The sequence below is a fragment of the Arachis ipaensis genome, chromosome B7 (genome assembly GCF_059453495.1).
Source record: "Arachis ipaensis isolate K30076 ecotype BB chromosome B7, ASM5945349v1, whole genome shotgun sequence".
NCBI lineage: Eukaryota > Viridiplantae > Streptophyta > Magnoliopsida > Fabales > Fabaceae > Arachis > Arachis ipaensis.
In genome coordinates this window covers 30843791-30866255 of record NC_142442.1, presented here as the reverse complement: position 1 = coordinate 30866255, position 22465 = coordinate 30843791, and the positions used below count along the sequence as shown (strand labels likewise).

Sequence of the window (22465 nt, the reverse complement as noted above, 5' to 3'; positions counted from 1 at the left end):
AATTCTTTGGTATTTTATATAAAAAATTCTATGCATAAAGTAATATATCAAAAATTATTTTTAATATGCAAATTGAAATGGTATTTTGGTTGAATATTGATATTTGAAGTGTATTATAGAAGAATAAATGATCATTTGTATCCATGAAAGATGAAAATGCTGACGTATATACCCACACTAAATCTAAACTAAATTTGTACCCACACAAAATATTCTCCGTGTGACAAAAGTACCCTGTTTTTAGAGGGTTGGAGCGCCACGTAACGTAGGTACTTGTCACACAAAAAATATCTTGCGTGGGTATAAATTTAGTTTTGATCTAATGTGAGTACATTTGTCAGTGTTTTTATCTTTTATGGATACAAATGGTCATTTATTCTATTATCGATGTTTCAACACGTCCCCACATGTTGCACCCGCCACGTATTTAACACGCCCCTCACCTGCAAAATTCACCTATCTATAATTATATCAAAAAATTCTATTTCCAACCAAAAAAAAAAATCAACCGTAATATACGGTACAACATAAATCGTTGTTTTGGCGGCTGCTGTGTTTGTTGTTGTCGTCATTGGATACTGGTGGCCGTAGTTATTGCGCAATAATGACGGATTGATGGTTGCGGTGGGTTGTCATAAAAGAGGAGGAAGAGAAACCTAAGTGGTCGGTTGTCATAAGAGAGGAGGAAGAGAAACCTAAGCGGTGGGATGGCAGAAGCAATGGTAGTTGTTTGTGGTGGAGAGAAAAAGGGGTTTAATTTGGTGGTAAAGGTTGGAAGAGATGGTGAAAAAGATAAAAGGGATCAAAACAAAAATAACTTTTTACTACTTAAAAATGGAATCAAATAAAATATTAAAGGATAAAACTAAAATAAAATTGAAACAAAACAGAATATAGAATATGGAGATAAAATCAAACCATCCTCAAACTGTGCGTCACCCCTCAAGGTCAATCTGAAAGTTATGTACTCATCGCAGACATCTAAAGAATTGTGACAGCAAATGGCATTTAACTACCCACATTAAAATTCATAAGCGCACACATAAGTGTCTTGAAAACCAAATTCTCAGTCTCAGTACAGTTTTACATACACTGAAATGAGCATAGGAACACTTGCAAAACCAAAATAGCGAAAAAGCTCAAAGGCAATTATTTTTTTTGTCACAAGTCCAACCATAAAAACACTCGCTCAAAACCCTCAACAGAACACTTGACTTGTACCCCCAAATACCCCAATTCCTACCCTCCAGGGATGTAAATAGTAACGCACAGAAACCTTGCTCAGTACTTGTAGTCCTTAACATGAAGGCTCTCTGAGGCACCCTCACCAAGGTTTGCACTACCCTTGTATGTTCCGAGTGTTGCTTCAGAATTGGCCTTTGCCCTTGTGAGGAATGCTTCTTGAGCCTTCTTCACATTCTCCTCTTTTCCACTCCAAGCCTTAAGAGTGCTCTGTTGAAGTGCCCTTCCGAAAGAGAAGGAAAGGGACCATGGCTTCTTACCCTTGACTTGGTTTATGGCATTGAGGTTGAGGGTTGCCTCCTCCTCACTCTGTCCACCAGAGAGGAAAACCACGGCCGGGACAGCAGACGGGACAGTTCGCTGAAGAGCTCTCACAGTGTGCTCGGCAACAACCTCAGGGGCAACCTTTGCAGAGTCAGATCCGGGGGTAACCATGTTTGGTTTCAAGAGTGTTCCCTCAAGCAAGACATGGTGGTCATTCAGTGCCTTATAGCATGCTGCAAGCACTCGCTCTGTTACTGCTGCACACTTGTGGATGTCATGGGGTCCATCAACAAGGATCTCAGGCTCAACAATGGGAACAAGACCATTCTCCTGGCAAATGGCGGCATATCTGGCCAATCCATATGCATTCTCGTGGATGGCAAGTTCGGATGGCTCGGTGGGACCGATCTTGAGCACAGCACGCCATTTGGCAAAACGCGCACCAGCTTCATAGTACTTGGCGCAACGCTGACCAAGGCCATCAAGACCCTGAGTGGTGGTTTCTCCATTGGTTCCGGCAAGCTCGACGGTACCCTTATCAACCTTGATACCTGGAAGTACACCACCTTCCTTCAAGACCTCAACAAAAGGTTTGCCTGAAAGAAGCCCATTCGTCATGTCAGTCTCTCTCTCTCGAGAGAGAAAAAAAATTGTTATAGCAATGCTCATTCAAATAAGACAACACAAACAGATGCAACGGAGAACAAAATATTTCGTTAACCAAGGCAATTAAATTTGATAGAGAATATTTCGTTAACCAAATTCTTTTTTTAAAAAAAGAAAGAATTTATGATAATGTAGGAGAGCACAAGTAGATGAAAAGTAGAAGAACTCCACCAAAATGAAAATCACTTACGTAACTCACTGAAAATTTCAAACACAACACATCTTGTCAAAGCAAAAATCAATAAGAAAAACCTTACATAACAAAAATGCAGGTAAGACAGAACAATCAGATGAAAAGGAAAACAATGAATGCTTAACACCACTGATAGAATGCTCATAGCAAGACAAAGATTGTTGAGAGTGCGTAAGTACCTGCAGCAGTGCTCTGGTAGAGGGTTTCCTCAAAAAGGATAACTCCACTGAGATACTGAAGAGCTCCAGGAGTGGTAAAGAGGAGCTCCCTGAGAGACCGCCTGTTAGTTTCGACGTTCTCGACATTGATGCTGGATAGACGCTTGCCAATTGTTCCAGTTGACTCATCAGCAGCAAGAATTCCCTTTCCGGGGGTGCCAATGTATGCAGCATTGGCAATCAGCTCATCTGCAAACTCCTCACTCATTAATTAATTAAATTAATCAAATCAATTTATTACCACACAAATAAAAAACCCTTCTTCCCAATCCTTAAGTATGAGTGACAGATCACATAGATCAGAACAATTACATGTTTTTGTTATGTTAGATGCAAAGTTCTCATTCAGTCTACAACAAAGGGAGAGTTGCACTTCTTATTCAAATCATGCTAGTTTGGTTAACCAAAAAACCTTGAAAGTGAAAGCATCTAATTTAAATCAAAGGGACTATTAGTCCCTTTTTGTTTCACACGTAGTCAGATCTGAATTTTTTCACACAATCAGAGACCAAAACCGACCGATTTGCACAGAAAAGTACGCGAATTGCACGGAGAAACAAAACAAAACAAGAAAATAAACAAAAGTACCGAACGCAAAAAGTGGAACCACCAAAGCATCATCAAATTACAAAATAAAAAATAAAAGGAAAAATCAGATTCATAGACAACAAAAAGATCCATACAACACATATAACACCAGATCGAATCAAACTAGACACGAAAACAAAAATCCATCCCATCAAAATTAACCTTAAAAAAGAAAGAAAAAAACTCTAAGGGAAGTAGTCGAAGGGCATGCGGGAAAGGAGATACCATGGTACTTGCTCTTGAAGTTCGACATGGTTGATTAGATCGGAGAACGGAAAGAGCGATAGAGAGAGGGTTAGATAGTGAACGATGATAACAGACTAAGAAGGAATAAAAGAGAAGTAGAGAGAAAAAGGCGAGGGTTTTAGGGTTTTTATAATGAAATGAGATATGATGTTGTTGGGTCAAAAAAGTGATGACTAATGACTAAGAAAGTAGTAGAAAAGAAGAGGGGCGCACGCAAATCTCGAAAACATGGACTACGTCGGTTTTTTCTCTTCACGGTTTCGTCTCTGTGGACTGCCGTTGGAATCACGACACTTAGCAAAACCAACAACCTAGAAACCAAAAGAAACATGGTTTATGGTTTTTTCCAAACCCACGTTCTGCGTATGTTGTCACATTTCAATGGCCCACAACATCGTCTTTATTGGGCCCAATCACTTCTCCTCCTCAATGTCTGTCCTATTTTTTGTTTTTGGGTTCGAATGAAAGAGCCCCATCCAATTAAATTAGAGCTCGTCCAAAAACAAAAGATACAGATGTTGTTTAATAGGAAACCACAAAAAACAAAAAAGAATTATTGAGTTAGTAGAGTGATTAGTCCACTTATCCCACTAAGTAAGTGTGAGCGTTCCATGGAGTTTAGATTTTTCATAAATTATTTTTTAGTCTGTGGGACTGAAAAATACAGTAAATAATAAAAAAATATATCAAATTAGGTTGGTCGAACTCATTTATTCATTTAAACTTTAAATAAGTGTTAAAAGTTCAAATAACACCTAATACATGTAATAATTTATTTTTCGGTAAACTATTAAATAAAACTCAAATTCATAATAATTATTTTTTTGACACGCCGAGGTAGGAGATATCAAGGGTTAAGTTAGATGAGTTCGAATTGGAATTTAAATGGAAATGGAATGCAATTTTTTTTCATACATTTAATTAATATGTATTTCTTACATTTAATTAATATGTATTAATTGAAGATAAATGTACCATAAGATAAGATTTTTGCCTCTAAACAATACCCTCTCTTGGTTATGGTTCTTGTAAAAATTTTCTTTTAACTTTGGTGAAGTAAAATTTAAAAAGCTTTTGTTTTAGTTTATATTATCAGTTTATTTCAGTAAGTGTTGATATAGTAGATTAAATGTTGATGTAACGTGTTATGTGACATTAATATTTTAGGTTGTCAGATTATCATTTAACCTATTATGTTAATATTTTAGGGAGCAAATTAACAATTTAGACTAAACAAAATTATTTAATAAATTTTAAAATAAAGTATTATTTTACTTTCTTACGTTTTGTTTAAATAATAATTTTATTCTTAACATTTAAAATATTCTATTTTTGTCTCTAGATATTATATTTTATTCTATTTTTATGCTTTGATCAAAATTAAACATTTTGTTCTAAAAATACTATTTTTCTTTATTATTGTTTTCTTGTTTTTTTTATTCTTTTGCAACTTTTATTCTCAAATTACTATAATCACCACTATAACTACTGTAATTATAATTTTTGTCACTATTTAAGAAAAAATATAATAGAAAAAATAATATTTTAAAAAAAAAATAATTTTGACTATAGGATAAAATAGAACATTTAGAAAAAAATATAACACTTTAAATATTAAAAACAAAATTAAAACTTAACTCAAATATTAAATACTAAAACAATACTATATCCTAAACTTTATTGCACCAAAACCAAAAGAAAGATCCTATAGGAACTAAGACAAAACTTTTTGTTTAAAATTCAAAACTTTTTTAAGTCAATTTTTTAAAAGAACTTAATAATTTTAATTTCTAAGACAAAAAAATGTATAACTCTTTTTTTTTGTTTAATATCACTTTTTTTCCAACAAATTCATGTATATATAAAATATAAAAAAAAATTGTATAAAATGACATTATTGAAAATGGAATAAAATTATCATTTTTCTAATTCATATAACCCAACAAGTTACACAATTATGTTTGTAAAGTAGTCGTTATTTTGAGTAATCTCACATTTATTACTATTACACATATTTCCATGACAATTAATCAACTAGCTGCTTATAGTATGATTGAATATTGATAGAAAAAAAAAAGGTTTATATCAATATATTTAAGTTAAAAGTTTAACTAGCTGAGCTGTGTATAGTATGATTGAATATAAAAAAAAAAAAAGTTTATATCAATATATTTAAGTTGAAAGTTTAACTAGCTGCTTTAATTTAGTTATTTTGGTTGCCAATAATATGTATCTTTTTAATGTATCATAATTTTTATATCTTAACTAAAAGAGACTCATAACAATAGACATTTAAGTTGGTATTTTAAGCCTCGAATTATGGATTCGATTTTTTACACCAAATTAAAATTAATATCAAATTAATTAATAATATAAAATATATATTAGAATATAAAATAAATATTAAAAATGATATTATATATATATGGGATTAATTTTTTGATATACTATAGATAGTATTTTTTTTAATAAGAATTTCCACTTATTATATTTTTCTGGTAATATTGTGATGATTGTTTTTGGGAAAGTGTTCGGGCCGGACAGCCCAACCTGAACCAGATTCAGACCGAAGACGCGTGCCCATCCCAAACCCAGATTGATATGTTTTTGTATATTATTATTATTAATTTTTGGTTCGTGTTAATAAATTTTTTCGTAAGTTGTTATGATTGTGACTCAAAGTTACTGGCCCAATATCTCATGCTCCACTTACAACATGGATCTTGGTAATAAACATTGGGCATGTACTCTGACCAAAACCCAAAACATTGGGCATGTTCTCATACCACTAGCACACTGATCTGACTTGAAGATCAAGGTAGCCCTATGGTGGCTGAGGCATGTGATGCAGTGGCAAAAGTATTTGCCTCAAATTAAAGCCACACAATTCGAATTCTAGCAGTGGTTGGTGGCTAGGTTAGTGTTCCGAGGGTTACCTGAAACTGGAGATCGATCTCGGATGAGATCTTTTGTATTGGTCGGAGATGGTATGTTCGGCTGGCTGGTGGCGACCGGAGCTGTTGTGTCCGACTTGTTGGACTTGCTACACTGCTGATCCTTGGTCACCGGAGGGTGGGGGTACCTGCAAGAGACTCCGATGCTTAAGTTAGCATGGGTATTAAGCAGGTTTATTGTAGAATCAGAGTATGAGTTATACCTGGGTGCTCCAGTGTATTTATAGTAGTGAGATGTGACCTTCTTTGGATAAGATAAGTTAGTTATCTTATCTTATCTTTTGTTGAGGTCAGCTTATCTTCCATGGAACCGCCCTTGTCTCCATCGGCTTGGGCTGCCTTTGGATCTGGGTCGTATTCCTTGAGTTGGGCCCTTCTTTGGGCTTTTCCTGTCGCTTTGGCCGTCTTCTTCGTAAAGAAGTCGGTCCGCTTGACCTAAAGAGGTCGGTCGCTTTGCTACTGAACATCCCGGCTCGGTCATCTCGACCCAGGGTATGAACAGTGCCCTGCTTGAGCTCGGTCTTCTTTTTGAGGTCGAGTTCTTGACTTCGGTCCTTCTCTAGTGAAGCCAAACTCAAGCATTTTGTTGATTCCTTTGTAGAAGCTTTTGAATGTAGAACGTTTTTCCTCTAAAGGCGCGCGCTTTTATATTGGCGTTTTGGGAACGTGCGAGGGTTTAATGTTTTCATTAATTTTAACATTAATTGCCCCGTATCCCTTTGGCTCTTTATTTTAATTTTGAAAAACCCAGAAACGGTTTCTCTCCTTCGCTCTTTTTGTAACTTCTTTTCTCCGCTCTCTTCGCTCTCTGTTTTTCGTTTGCACTTCTGCTTTCTTGTGTTGCGGCGTTTGTTTGGCAATTTTCTGGGCAGCTTTTATTTCTGCGCCTCCATTTTTCTTCCTCGAAGCTTCTTTCGTCTCCAGGTTAGTCCCATTTCGTGTTTTTCTCTTTGTTTTTGTGATGAGGTTGAGAAAGTTTGGATCTTTCTGTTTTCATCGTGTCTTATTGTTGTTGAAATGTGCGTTTTGGGAGTTTCTCCATCTTCTGCATGATCCTTTTTGTTTTTGCTTGATGCTTTTAAGGCTTTGCATGTTCCTTGTTGTTTCTGTTCTGATACCACTATCCGCATCTGTTCCGTGCTTTATTTGAAGGTTACTTTGCCCGATTCTGAGAAAGTTCGCATCTTTGATAGTTTCTTCTTAGCGCACTTGATTTTTAGGAATGCTTTTGATGGTAGACTGTGATGACTTTTTCTTTTTCTTGTTTTGAGAAATGCTTGGGTGGGAGCTGTAGATTTTCCTGGAAACCTTGCTTTGTTACTGCCTCTAAGGGATGCCCCAGGACTTTGGTTTGAGTCTTGGGGTTTTCCTTTGCTGTTTCTTTACCTGTATCGTATTAATCGAGTCGTTTTCTCCCTTGTCCGAGATGTTTTTGGTAACCCCATCTTCTTTTCTTAATTAGGGTTAGTTGGCCTCATGTCTTTTCGCAATAACATTGTAGAGATGTCTTCCCGAGTTTCTGAGGGGATGTCCGATTGGCTGGACTCCCTTGTCTTGCTGTGTGTTTCTGTTGTGGATGCTGAATTTTGCATAGAGCTGAGGAAGTGCCATAGGATTTGTGGTAATAGTACCCGGGAGGGAGATTATGAGCTTGTTGCTCCTGATTCTGATGAGAGAGTTTGTTTTCCGACTTCCATCGAGGGGGAGCGTCCCTTTTTTTACGCCTATGAATACTTCTTCAGTCAGTTGAACGTTACTTTTCCTTTCACTGCCTTCGAGACCGACTTGTTGTGGTTGTGTAATATTGCCCCCTCCCAGCTTCACCCAAATTCCTGGAGTTTTATTAAGATTTTTCAGTTGCTCTGCCGAGAATTAGGTGTAACACCTTCTCTGACTCTCTTCCTGTACTTGTTTGTATCCGCCAAGCCTGGTGGTTCTTCGAAAAAGAAAGCTTCCTGGGTTTCCTTCAGGTCTGCCCAGGGCCATAAAGTTTTTGCTATGTATGATGAGTCCTTTAAGGACTTCAAGAATTACTTCTTTAAAGTTCGTGCCGTCGAGGGGGCTCGCCCTTTTTTTCTTGTTGAAAACGATGAGCCCTCTTTCCCTCTATGGTGGCAGAAGGATATGAGAGTGTCTCGCTATACTTGGGAGATGCTTGATGATGTTGAACGTGCTTTTGTTGTTGTTCTTGAGGATTTATGGGGGGCGCCTCCTCATCTTGATACAAAAAGATTTTTAAACGATCCGCCTCTGGTTCGGACTGTTTTGGGTATTTGTCAGACTTGTTTATATACTTGTTTTATTGGCTTCACTTCCTCTTCTTGTAATTGTGATCCTTTGCTGTGGCTGGTTTTGCAGAGATGTCAAAAAATAATGATTCCATAAAGGCCTTCAAAAGGGCAAAAAAGGAAACTGCTGCTCGAAACATCTCGGCCAAGGCGGCTGGGGAGGGATCTTCGCAAGTTTCAATGAAGCCGCCCGTGTCGAGTTCTCCTGGTCTGAGGAAGGTGATCCCCACTCCTCGGGTTCGTCCGGTGGAGCCCCCTCCCCCCCCCCAGTCTTCTGCTGCAGCTTCTAGTGCTCCTCCTAGTAAAAAGCAAAAAACGATTGAGCCTTTCAACCTTGATGCTCCTAACTTTGATGCGGTCGAGTTTGTAGATCAACAAATCAGCCCTTATGGTGTCCTCCCTATGGATGACGTGTCGCTTCTTCATCATTTTGATTATATAACTCAGAGTAGTATCAAGATGACACACATGGGAGCGGCCCTATATCGAACTGCTCAAAGTCTTCCTATCCATGCCACTAAAGATTTTATGGAGGAGGCCAAACAGGAGTTTGATCGGATGAAAGGCTTGAAGGAGGAGCTTGAAGTGAAGGTGGCCAAGTTGGAAAAAGATTTGGAGAATGAGAAGGCGAGTTCCATCTCTCTGGTGGCTTCTGTGAGGCTGGCCGAGGACACGACTATGAGACATAAGGATAGTTATGTGATATCTTACCGGGAGGTGTTACGCCTGAGGGAGGAGTTGGAGAATGCCCGAGCTGATTACTCCGAGCTCCAAGGTCATCTTGTTGGTAGTAAAACTGCTGCCTATGAGAACCTGAAGGAACAAGTTCGGGTTATTGCTCCCGAGGCCGACCTGAACCTCTTCAGCCTAGATAACGTTGTCAGGGATGGCAAGATTGTCCCTGATGACGAGGATGATGATGATGTTGAACCTCCCCCTGTGTCCTCTGCCAAGGTGTCAACTCCTGCTGTTCCTGCCGAGGTCGGCCCTCCCGCTTCTGATCCTAACTGCCAGATCTTAAACCGGGATGACGGTACTGTGGATGCTGTTCTTCTCCAGACTCGCCCTCCGTCTCCTCGGACTGATGCTGCTAAAAAGTCTTCTGACCCTTAGCCCATTTATTCTGGATATTTATGTAGTTGGCCCGGCTTGTGTGCTTTTTAAACTCTTTATGTTTTGTTAACTGCTGATACTTTCTCGTTGCTTGCCTAGCAACTTTTTGTTTTGACAAACAAAAGTAACTTTCTAGCTTTTGAGGTAGATTTTGGTGGCCTCTGAAGCTTTATAACTTTGTAGATTATATCATGCTTTCGTGCTTAACTTGGTATCTTTTTTGTTTTCTGAGGATGTTGGAACCCTGCCGTTCGTCCTCTTCGGATTTGCTTTATTGTTTGTAGCTTGGATCCTTTGAGGTTATGGTTATGTGGGTCCAACTTGTTTTTCGATTTTCTCGCTCTTGCTTGTATTTCTGACGATCTATAACCGATTTCTTCAAGTTGGTCCTCCAAGTTATTTTGGTAGTCCTTTGTCCGGTCTCTCTCAGGGGTTACCTTTGTAACTTGCTTTGTAGTAGGCTGACTTCTTTACGTCGTCCTTTTCTAAGTTATTTTTGTAACCCTCTTTCTTGGATCTTTGTTAGATCTCTTTCAGGGATTACTTTTATAACTTTTTAGTAGTAGGAGTCCGACTTCGTTATGTCGGTCTCTTCTAAGTTATTTTTGTAATCCTCTTTCTTGGATCTTTGTCAGATCTCTTTTAGGGATTACTTTTATAACTTTTTAGTAGTAGGAGTCCGACTTCGTTATGTCGGTCTCTTCTAAGTTATTTTTGTAATCCTCTTTCTTGGATCTTTGTCAGATCTCTTTCAGGGATTACTTTTATAACTTTCTTTTGTAGGAGATCGACTTCGTTAGGTCAATCTCTTCTAAGTTATTTTGTACTCCTCTTTTTTGGACCTATGTCAGGTCTCTTTCAGGGACTACTTGTATAACTTTTTCATTTTGGGCTGACTTTGTCATGTCGGACCCTTCTAAATTAAAGTAATCCTCTTTAATCGGGTTGGCCAGACCTCTTTCCAGGGTTTACTTATAACTTGGGTTGACTTAGTCCGACTTCTTAACGTCGGCCAGTCTTTAAGTTATTATTTTAGCAATCCGTAAGACCTCGTCAGGTTCTTTTTTAGATCACTTTCGATAACTTCTTACATTATTCTGTGTTCATCTTTGCCGATTTGTAGAAAGTGGTTGTCATTTCTAGATCGTCTTTTGGGTGAATCGCGTTTTCACCTTTATCGGACGTTTTATCTTTATCGTGATCGTGCAGTGAAATTGTTTTTCACTTTCCGCTGATCTGTTGCTTTATAATCAGACGATGAATGCTTCAGATTAATGCATCTTGAGATCTTGTAGAATATCTAAAAAATATATTTTATTCAAAGGAAAGTGCAAATATATACATGTGGGAATTTTTCATCCCTTTAAGTCGGATAGTGTCTGAGTCTCAACTTGGTGCTTCGTTAAAAAACCTTTTCAGGAAAAAGAGTGTATCCAATAATGAGATCTTTTACCTTTTCTACCTGTAGTACATTCTTAGGTTGCAGGCGTGCCATGATCTGGGAAGCTCTCGTCCATCGAGTTCGGACAGTCTGTAGTAGCCCTTCCCAAGTACTTTTATGACTCGGTAGGGTCCTTTCCAGTTTGCTGCCAGCTTTCCTTCTCCTGGTTGAGTTGTTCCGACATCATTTCGAATTAGGATGAGATCATTCTCCGTGAAACTTCTCGGTACTACCCTTTGATTATATCTGGAAGCCATTCGACGCTTTAGTGCTTCTTCCCTGATCCGAGCTCTTTCTTGGATTTCAGGTAGTAGGTCAAGCTCTTCCTTCTGAAGTTGGGAGTTTGCTCCCTCATTGTAATGGACCACTCTAGGCGATCCTTCCTTAATCTCTACTGGGATCATTGCTTCTATTCCATATGCTAACCGGAAGGGGGATTCATTCGTGGTGGAATGTGGCATCGTTCGATATGCCCATAGGACCTGTGGAAGCTCCTCTGCCCAAGCTCCCTTTGCATCTTGTAATCTCCGTTTTAACCCGGCCAATATGACTTTGTTGGCAGCTTCGGCCTGTCCATTGGCTTGTGGGTGTTCAACGGAGGTGCACTGGTGCTTTATATTCAAGTCGGCTACTAGTTTTCTGAAGCCTGCATCTGTGAATTGAGTGCCATTGTCTGTGGTTATTGAATATGGAACCCCAAACCTTGTGACAATGTTTCTATATAGAAATTTCCGACTTCTTTGAGCGGTAGCATTGGCTAGGAGTTCTGCCTCAATCCACTTTGTGAAATAGTCTACCCTTACTATGGAAAATTTAACTTGTCCTGACCCCTGGGGGAAGGGGCCGAGAAGATCGAGTCCCCATTTTGCAAACGGCCAAGGCAAGGTCACGCTGATAAGTTCTTCTGGTGGAGCGATGTGAAAGTTGGCATGTTTCTGACATGGTGGACATGTCTTTACAAATTCTGTGGCTTCTTTCTGTAGAGTTGGCCAATAAAATCCCGCCCGGAGTACTTTTTTGGCGAGAGCCCATGCTCTGAGATGATTGCCACATATGCCGCCGTGTAATTCTTCCAGCACTTCCCTTGTGTTGGGGGTCGGTACGCATTTTAGTAATGGTATTGAGATCCCTCTTTTGTACAGGATGTTGTTTATGATGGTGTAGTACTGTGCCTCCCTTTTTAACCTCTTTGCCTCTTTTTCTTCTGTGGGGGAGTGTTCCTGCTTTGAGGTAGTTGATTATGGAGGTCATCCATCCTTGGTCCTGACTTGTTATGGCCAGGACTTTTTTCTCTTCCGAGATTGACGGGTTCAGTAGCATTTCCTGGATGAGGCTTCTATTGTTGCCCCCTGGTTTGGTGCTGGCTAGTTTCGAGAGTGCGTCAGCTCGGGCATTTTGTTCGTGGGGTATGTGGCAGATCTTATATTCCCCGAGTTGTCCGAGTTGTTTCTGGGTTTTATCCAAATACTTTTTCATGGTGAGATCTTTGGCTTGATAGCCCCCTGTTATTTGTGATGTGACCACTTGTGAATCGCTGTAGATGTTGAGTTTTTGAGCTCCAACCTCTTTAGCCAGCTTCAAACCCGCTAATAATGCTTCATATTCCGCCTGGTTATTTGAGGCTGGGAACCTGAACTTGAGGGAGAGCTCAACCTGGGTTCCTTGGTCGCTTTCTATTATCACACCTGCGCCGCTTCCAGTCTTATTTGAAGAACCGTCCACATAGAGATTCCATTCTGTGGGGATTTCCGGGGCATCTGTGAATTCTGCGATGAAGTCGGCCAGATACTGTGATTTGATGGCTGTCCGGGCTTCATATTGGAGGTCGAACTCGGATAACTCGACTGCCTATTGTAAAATTCTTCCTGCTAAATCTATTTTCTGCAATATTTCTTTTATGGGCTGGTTAGTTCGAACCTTAATTGTGTGAGCCTGGAAGTACGGGCGAAGTCGTCGAGATGTTAGAACGAGAGTATAGGCAAACTTTTCTATTTCTGGTAGTTCAACTCGGATCCTTGTAGCGCTTTACTAATGAAGTAGACGGGTTGTTGCCCACTTTCGTCTTCTCTGACAAGTGCTGAGGCTATTGCTCGGCTTCCTACTGCGAGATATAATATAAGCGGTTCTCCTTTTCGTGGCCGAGATAGGATAGGTGGTCGTCCTAAGAATTCTTTGAAGTCTTGGAAGGCTTGTTCACATTATGTTGTCCATTCGAACTGCTTTCCCTTCCTTAAAGTAGCATAGAAGGGGAGAGATCTTATCGCTGATCCTGCTAAGAACCTAGATAGGGCGGCCAATCTTCCGTTGAGTTGCTGTACTTCTTTGACACAGGTTGGGCTTTTCATGTTGAGTATGGCTTGACATTTATCTGGATTTGCTTCAATTCCTCTTTGTGTTAGCATGAAACCTAAAAATTTGCCCGCTTCTATGGCAAAAGTGCATTTTGCGGGATTGAGTCGTATGTCATGTTTCTGGTGCGCAGAAATTGTGATTACACTTTGATTATGTAAAATTCATCGCTCTTTCTTTCCCTGGTAATGGCGCCAAAAACATGATGCCAATACCATGGTTCACAACTTCGCACAACTAACCAGCAAGTGCACTGGGTCGTCCAAGTAATACCTTATGTGAGTAAGGATCGAATCCCACGGAGATTGTTGGTATGAAGCAAGCTATGGTCACCTTGTAAATCTCAGTCAGGCGGATATAAAATAGTAATGGAGTTTTCGAAAATAATTAATAAGATAGGGATAGAAATACTTATGTAAATCATTGGTGAGAATTTCAGATACGCGAATAGAGATGCTTTCGTTCCTCTGAACCTCTGCTTTCCTGCTATCTTCATCCAATCAGTCTTACTCCTTTCCATGGCTGGCTTTATGTGATGCATCACCATTGTCAATGGCTACTTTTGGTCTTCTCTCGGGAAAATGATCCAAATGCCCTGTCACGGCACGGCTAATCATCTGGAGGCATCACCCTCGTCAATGGTTACATCCTATCCTCTTAGTGAAAATGGTCAACGCACCCTGTCACGGCACAGCTATTCATTTGTCGGTTCTCGATCATGCTGGAATAGGATTTACTATCCTTTTGCGTCTGTCACTACGCCCAACAATCGCGAGTTTGAAGCTCGTCACAGTCATTCAATCATTGAATCCTACTCGGAATACCACAGACAAGGTTTAGACTTTCTGGATTCTCTTGAATGCCGCCATCATTCTAGCTTACACCACGAAGATCCCAATATCTCGGACTCGGTCCCCTGTATTAGTAATCTAAGAGATACTCGTTCAATCGAAGGTAGAACGGGAGTGGTTGTCAGGCACGCATTCGTAGGGAATGATGATGATTGTCACGTTCATCACATTCAGGTTGAAGTGCGAATGAATATCTTAGAAGCAAAATAAGATGAATTGAATAGAAAACAGTAGTACTTTGCATTAATCTTTGAGGAACAGCAGAGCTACACACCTTAATCTATGGAGTGTAGAAACTCTACCGTTAAAAATACATAAGTGAAAGGTCCAGGCATGGCCGAGATGGCCAGCCCCCAAAACGAGATCACAGGATCAAAATACAATCCAGGATGTCTAATACAATAGTAAGAAGTCCTATTTATAATAAACTAGCTACTAGGATTTACAGAAGTAAGTAATTGATGCATAAATCCACTTCCGGGGCCCACTTGGTGTGTGCTTGGGCTGATCTTGAGTGTTGCACGTGTAGAGGTCATTCTTAGAGTTGAACGCCAGCTTTTGTGCCATTTTGGGCGTTGAACTCCACTTTGCAGCTTGTTTCTGGCGCTGGACGCCAGAATTGGCAGAGAGCTGGCGTTGAACGCCAGTTTGCATCGTCTAAACTTGAGAAAAGTATGCACTATTATACATTGCTGGAAAGCTCTGGATGTCTACTTTCCAACGCAATTGGAAGCGCGCCATTTTGAGTTCTGTAGCTCCAGAAAATCCACTTTGAGTGCAGGGAGGTCAGAATCCAACAGCATCAGCAGTCCTTCTTCAACCTCTGAATCTGATTTTTGCTCAAGTCCCTCAATTTCAGCCAGAAAATACCTAAAATCACAGAAAAACACACAAACTCATAGTAAAGTCCAGAAATGTGAATTTAACATAAAAACTAATGAAAACATCCCTAAAAGTAACTAGATCCTACTAAAAACATACTAAAAACAATGTCAAAAAGCGTATAAATTATCCGCTCATCACAACACCAAACTTAAATTGTTGCTTGTCCCCAAGCAACTGAAAATCAAATAGGATAAAAAGAAGAGAATATACTATAAATTCCAAACTATCAATGAAACATAGCTTCAATCATATGAGCGGGACTTAGAGCTTTTTGCCTCTTGAATAGTTTTGGCATCTCACTTTATCCATTGAGGTTCAGAATGATTGGCATCTATAGGAACTCAAAGTTCAGATAGTGTTATTGATTCTCCTAGTTCAGTATGATGATTCTTGAACACAACTTCTTTATGAGTCTTGGCCATGGCCCTAAGCACTTTGTTTTCCAGTATTACCACCAGATACATAAATGCTACAGACACATAATTGGGTGAACCTTTTCAAATTATGACTCAGCTTTGCTAAAGTCCCCAATTAGAGGTGTCCAGGGTTCTTAAGCACACTCTTCTTTTGCTTTGGACCTTGACTTTAACCGCTCAGTCTCAAGTTTTCACTTGACACCTACACGCCACAAGCACATGGTTAGGGACAGCTTGATTTAGTTGCTTAGGCCAGGATTTTATTCCTTTAGGCCCTCCTATCCACTGATGCTCAAAGCCTTGGGATCCTTTTTATTTACCCTTGCCTTTTGGTTTTAAGGGTTATTGGCTTTTTGCTCTTGCCTCTTGGTTTTAAGAGCTTTTGACTTTTTCTGCTTGCTTTTTTCTTTTTCTTTCTATTTTTTTTTGCCGATATATATTTTTTTTTGCAAGCTTTGTTCTTTACTGCTTTTTCTTGCTTCAAGAATCATTTTTATGATTTTTCAGATTATCAAATAACATGTCTCCTTGTCATCATTCTTTCAAGAGCCAACTATTTAACATTCTTAAACAACAACTTCAAAAGACATATGCACTGTTCAAGCATTCATTCAGAAAACAAGAAGCATTGTCACCACATCAATATAATTAAACTAAGTTCAAGGATAAATTCAAAACTCATGTACTTCTTGTTCTTTTGAATTAAAACATTTTTTATTTAAGAGAGGTGATGGATTTATAGGACATTCATAACTTTAAGACAAAGTTACTAACTACTAATGATCATGTAATGAAGACACAAACATAGATAAGCACTTAACATAGAAAACGAAAAAATAGAGAATGTAAGAACAAGGAATGAGTCCACCTTAGTGATGGTGGCGTTTTCTTCTTGAGGAACCAATGATGTCCTTGAGCTCTTCTATGTCTCTTCCTTGTCTTTGTTGCTCCTCCCTCATTGTTTTTTGATCCTCTCTTATTTCATGAAGGATGATGGAGTGCTCTTGATGTTCCACCCTTAGTTGTCCCATATTGGAACTCAATTCTCCTAGGGAGGTGTTGATTTGCTCCCAATAGTTTTGTGGAGGAAAGTGCATTTGAGGCATCTCCGGGATCTCATGGTGATGAGCTTCATACGCCTCTTGAGCTCCATGAATGGGCTCTCTTGCTTGTTCCATCTTTTTCTTAGTGATGGGCTTGTCCTCTTTAATGAGGATATCTCCCTCTATGTCAATCCCAGCCGAATTGCATAGGTGGCAAATGAGGTGAGGAAAGGCTAACCTTGCCATATTGGAGGACTTGTCAGCCACCTTATAGAGTTCTTGAGGTATAATCTCATGAACTTCCACCTCTTCTCCAATCATGATGCTATGGATCATGATGGCCCGGTCTATAGTAACTTCAGACTGGTTGCTAGTGGGAATGATTGAGCATTGAATGAACTCCAACCATCCTCTAGCTACAGGCTTGAGGTCCAATCTTCTTAGTTGAACCGGCTTGCCTTTGGAGTCAATCTTCCATTGAGCTCCTTCTACACATATGTCCATAAGGACTTGGTCCAACCTTTGATCAAAGTTGACTCTCCTTGTGTAGGGGCGTGCGTTCTCTTCCATGTTTGGCAAGTTGAACGCCAATCTCACATTTTCCAGACTAAAATCTAAGTATTTTCCCCGAACCATTTTAACATAGTTCTTTGGATCCGGGTTCTTACTTTGATCATGGTTCTTGGTGATCCATGCATTGGCATAGAACTCTTGAACCATTAGGATGCCGACTTGTTGGATGGGATTTGTTAGAACTTCCTAACCTCTTCTTTGAATTTCATGTCGGATCTCCGGATACTCATTTCTTTTGAGTTTGAAAGGGACCTCAGGGATCACCTTCTTCTTGGCCACAACATCATAGAAGTGGTCTTGATGGGCCTTGGAGATGAACCTTTCCATCTCCCATGACTCGGATGTGGAAGCTTTTGTCTTCCCTTTCCCCTTTCTAGAGGATTCTTCAGTCTTAGGTGCCATCAATGGTAATAGAAAAACAAAAAGCTTATGCTTTTACCACACCAAACTTAGAATTTTGCTCGCCCTCGAGCAAGAGAAGAAAGAATAGATGAAGAAGAAAAAAAAATGGAGGAGAGGGAGAAGGGGTTGTGTTTCGGCCAAGAAGAGAAGAGAGGGTTGTGTTGTGTGAAAATGAGGAAGAATGGAAGGCTTTATATAGGAGAGGGAGGGGGTTTAAGTTTCGGCCATGTAGGGTGGGTTTGGGTGGGAAATTGATTTTGAATTTTGAAGGTAGGTGGAGTTTATGAGGTAGGTGTATGGGGAAGAGTGGATGGATGTGAGTGGTGAAGAGGTGATGGGGAAGAGGGATTGAGGTGATTGGTGAAGGGTTTTGGGGAAGAATATTTATGGGATTGTGTGAAAGAGGGGTGAGAAGAAGTGAGTGGAGGTAGGTGGGGATCCTGTGGGGTCCACAGATCCTGAGGTGATCCTGTGGGGTCCACAGATCCTGAGGTGTTCAAGGATTTACAACCTTGCACCAAATTAGGCATGTAAAATGCCCTTGCACACAACTCAGGGTGTTCAGCGCTAGGTTGGTGCCCATTTTGGGCGTTCAACGCCCATTTGTTGCCCATTTCTGGCGTTGAACGCCAGAACCATGCTTGTTCTGGGCATTCAGCGCCAGCTCCTCTCCAGGGTGCAATTCTGGCGTTCAGCGCCCAGATGATGCCCATTTTGGGCGTTCAGCGCCCAGATACTGCCCATTTTGGGCGTTCAGCGCCAGAACCATGCTCTGTTCTGGCGTTGAACGCCAGACAGATGCTTCCTCCAGGGTGTGATTTTTCCTCTACTGTTTTTGATTCCGTTTTTAATTTTTATATTTATTTTGTGACTCCACATGATCATGAACCTATAAAGACATATAACTAAGAAAAATATTGTTAGATAAATAAAAATTGGGTTGCCTCCCAATAAGCGCTTCTTTAATGTCAATAGCTTGACAGTGGGCTCTCATGGAGCCTCACAGATGTTCAGAGCATTGTTGAGACTCTCCAACACCAAACTTAGAGTTTAGTTGTGGCCTCCCAACACCAAACTTAGAGTTTGACTGTGGGGGCTTTGTTTGACTCTGCTTTGAGAGAAGCTTTTTCTGCTTCCTCTCCATGGATGCAGAGAGAGATCCTTGAGTTGTAAACACAAGGTTGTCCTTATTTAATTGAAGGATCAATTCTCCTCTGTCCACATCAATCACAGCTCTTGTTGTGGCTAGGAAAGGTCTTCCTAGGATGATGGATTCATCCTCTTCCTTTCCAGTATCCAGGACTATGAAATCAGCAGGGATGTAAAGGCCTTCAACCTTTACTAACACGTCCTCTACTTGTCCATAAGCCTGTTTTCTTGAATTGTCTGCCATCTCTAATGAGATTTTAGCAGCTTGCACCCCATAGATTCCCAGTTTCTCTATTACAGAGAGGGGCATGAGGTTTATCCCTGAACCAAGGTCACACAGAGCCTTAAAGATCATGGTTCCTATGGTACAAGGTATTATGAACTTTCCAGGATCCTGTCTCTTCTGAGGCAATGTCAGTTGATCCAGATCACTTAGTTCATTGGTGAACAAGGGAGGTTCATCTTCCCAAGTTTCAATACCAAATAATTTGGAATTCAGCTTCATGATTGCACCAAGAAACTTAGCAGTTTGCTCTTCAGTAACATCCTCATTCTCTTCAGAAGAGGAATACTCATCAGAGCTCATGAAGGGCATAAGGAGGTTCAATGGAATCTCTATGGTCTCTAGATGAGCCTCAGAGTCCTTTGGTTCCTCAGAGGGAAGCTCCTTATTGATCACTGGACGTCCCAGGAGGTCTTCCTCCTTGGGATTCACGTCCTCTCCTTCCCTTACAGGTTCGGCCATGGTGCTTATGTCAATGGCCTTGCACTCTCCTTTTGGGTTCTCCTCTGTATTGCTTGGGAGAGTACTAGGAGGGATTTCAGTGATCCTCTTACTCAGCTGGCCCACTTGTGCTTCCAAATTTCTAATGGAAGACCTTGTTTCATTCATGAAACTTACAGTGGCCTTGGACAGATCAGAGACTAAGTTTGCCAAATTAGAGGTATTTTGTTCAGAATTCTCTGTCTTTTGCTGAGTGGATGATGGAAAAGGCTTGCTATTGCTAAACCTGTTTCTTCCACCATTATTAAAGCCTTGTTGAGGCCTTTGATCCTTCCATGAGAGATTTGGATGATTTCTCCATGATGGATTATAGGTGTTTCCATAAGGTTCACCTAAGTAATTCACCTCTGCTATTGCAGGGTTTTCAGGATCATAAGCTTCTTCTGCATAAGAAGCCTCTTGAGTACTGTTGGATGCAGCTTGCATTCCATTCAGACTCTGAGAAATCATATTGACTTGCTGAGTCAATATTTTGTTCTGAGCCAATATGGCATTCAGATTATCAACTTCAAGAACTCCCTTCTTCTGAGGCGTTCCATTACTCACAGGATTCCTCTCAGAAGTGTACATGAACTGGTTATTAGCAACCATGTCAATGAGTTCTTGAGCTTCTGCAGGCATTTTCTTTAAGTGAATGGATCCACCTGCAGAAGTATCCAATGACATCTTTGATAGCTCAGATAAACAATCATAGAATATATCCAGGATGGTCCATTATGAAAGCATGTCAGAAGGACACTTTTTGGTCAGCTGCTTGTATCTTTCCCAAGCTTCATAGAGGGATTCACCTTCCTTCTGTCTGAAGGTCTGAACATCCACTCTAAGTTTGCTCAGCTTTTGAGGAGGAAAGAACTTGGCTAAGAAATCCGTAACCAGCTTATCCCAAGAGTTCAGGCTATCTCTGGGTTGAGAGTCCAACCACACTCTAGCTCTGTCTCTTACAGCAAAAGGGAAAAGCATGAGCCTGTAGACTTCAGGATATACTCCATTAGTCTTAACAATATCACAGATTTGCAAGAATTCAGTTAAGAACTGAAAAGGATCTTCAGATGGAAGTCCATGAAACTTGCAGTTCTGCTGCATCAGAGAAACTAGCTAAGGTTTCAGCTCAAAGTTGTTTGCTCCAATGGCAGGAATGGAGATGCTTCTTCTATGTAAATTGGAATTAGGTGCAGTAAAGTCACCAAGCATTCTCCTTGCATTGTTGTTGGGTTCGGCTGCCATCTCCTTTACTTGTTCGAAATTTTCAATAAGGTTGTCTCTGGATTGTTGTAATTTAGCTTCTCTTAGTTTTCTCTTCAGAGTCCTTTCAGGTTCTGGATCAGCTTCAACAAGAATGTCTTTTTCTCTGTCCCTGCTCATAAGAAAGAGAAGAGAAAAATAAAAGAAGAGGAATCCTCTATGTCACAGTAAAGAGGTTCCTTATTGTTAGTAGAAGAAAAGAAGAAGAGAAAAATCTGAACTCAGAAAGAGAGAGAGAGAGGGTTCAGATTTTTGGTGGGTGAGGGAGAGATGTTAGTAGATGAATAAATAAATAGAATAAGATGAGAGAGGGAAAATTTCGAAATTGATTTTTGAAAAAGAGTTAGTGATTTTTGAAAATAGTTTTTGAAAAAGGTTAGTAATTTTTGAAAATAAAAATAAAAAATTAAAATAATTAGTTAATTAAAAAGAAATTTTGAAAAAGAGGGGGATATTTTCGAAAATTAGAGAGAGAGAGTTAGTTAGGTGGTTTTGAAAAAGATAAGAAACAAACAAAAAGTTAGTTAGTTAGTTGAAACAAATTTTGAAAAGATAAGAAGTTAGGAAGTTAGAGAAGATATTTTGAAATCAAATTTTTGAAAAAGGTAAGATAAGAAGATATTTTTGAAAAGATATGATTAAAATTAGTTTTGAAAAAGATTTGATTTTTAAAAGTCACAATTAATGACTTGATTCACAAGAAATCACAAGATATGATTCTAGAACTTAAAGTTTGAATCTTTCTTAACAAGTAAGTAACAAACTTGAAATTTTTGAATCAAAACATTAATTGATTATGTTATTTTCGAAAATTTGATATAAAAATAAGAAAAAGATTTTTGAAAAATATTTTTGGAATTTTCGAAAATAACTAAGAAATTTGAAAAAGATTTGATTTTTGAAAAAGATTTTGAAAAAGATGAGATTTTTAAATTGAAAATTTGATTTGACTCATAAAAACAACTAGATTTTAAAAATTTTTGAAAAAGTCAAATCTAATTTTCGAAATTTTGAGAGAGAAAAAGGGAAAGATATTTTTTTGATTTTTGAATTTTTAATGAAGAGAGAGAAAAACAAGAAAAATGATGCAATGCATGAAAGTTATGGATCAAAACAATGAATGCATGCAAGAATGCTATGAATGTCAAGATGAACACCAAGAACACTATGAAGATCATGATGAACATCAAGAACACATTTTTGAAAAATTTTTAATGCAAAGAAAACATGCAAGACACCAAACTTAGAATTCTTTAATGCTTAGACACTAAGAATTCAAGAATGCATATGAAAAACAAGAAAAGACACAAAATATGCAAATGCAAAGATCAAACAAGAAGACTTACCAAGAACAACTTGAAGATCATGAAGAACACTATGAATGCATGAGAATTTTCGAAAAATGCAAGATGCACATGCAATTGACACCAAACTTATAACATGACTCAAGACTCAAACAAGAAACACAAAATTTTTTTGATTTTTTTGATTTTATGATTTTTTTGTATTTTCTTTTAATTTTTTTTTCGAAAATATTTGGAAAAAAAAGAAAAATAAG

At 39.1% G+C, this 22465-nt stretch overlaps 1 protein-coding gene and 1 non-coding gene across 2 annotated transcripts; one reads left to right on the top strand and one right to left on the bottom strand.

The window, feature by feature from the left end:
• Window positions 1-1002: 1002 nt before the first annotated feature.
• Window positions 1003-3915, bottom strand: LOC107608810 (fructose-bisphosphate aldolase, cytoplasmic isozyme). Its single transcript, XM_016310543.2, has 3 exons — window positions 3397-3915; window positions 2545-2772; window positions 1003-2102 (listed from the first exon to the last, which is right to left on the bottom strand). The coding sequence occupies exons 1-3, from the start codon at window positions 3422-3424 to the stop codon at window positions 1282-1284; spliced, it is 1077 nt and encodes a 358-aa protein (XP_016166029.1). The 5' UTR covers window positions 3425-3915; the 3' UTR covers window positions 1003-1281.
• Window positions 3916-20385: 16470 nt separating this feature from the next.
• LOC148550727 (small nucleolar RNA R71) lies at window positions 20386-20493 on the top strand. Its single transcript, XR_015893931.1, has one exon. It is a non-coding gene; the product is annotated as a small nucleolar RNA R71 (small nucleolar RNA).
• Window positions 20494-22465: the final 1972 nt, after the last annotated feature.

Coding starts and splice junctions, on each gene's coding strand:
- LOC107608810 (XM_016310543.2), bottom strand. CDS start 3,424: ATGTCGAACTTCAAGAGCAAGTACCATG. Junction 2,773..3,396: donor CTTCAAGAGCAAGTACCATG/GTATCTCCTTTC, acceptor AGGAGTTTGCAG/ATGAGCTGATTGCCAATGCT. Junction 2,103..2,544: donor CTACCAGAGCACTGCTGCAG/GTACTTACGCAC, acceptor GGCTTCTTTCAG/GCAAACCTTTTGTTGAGGTC.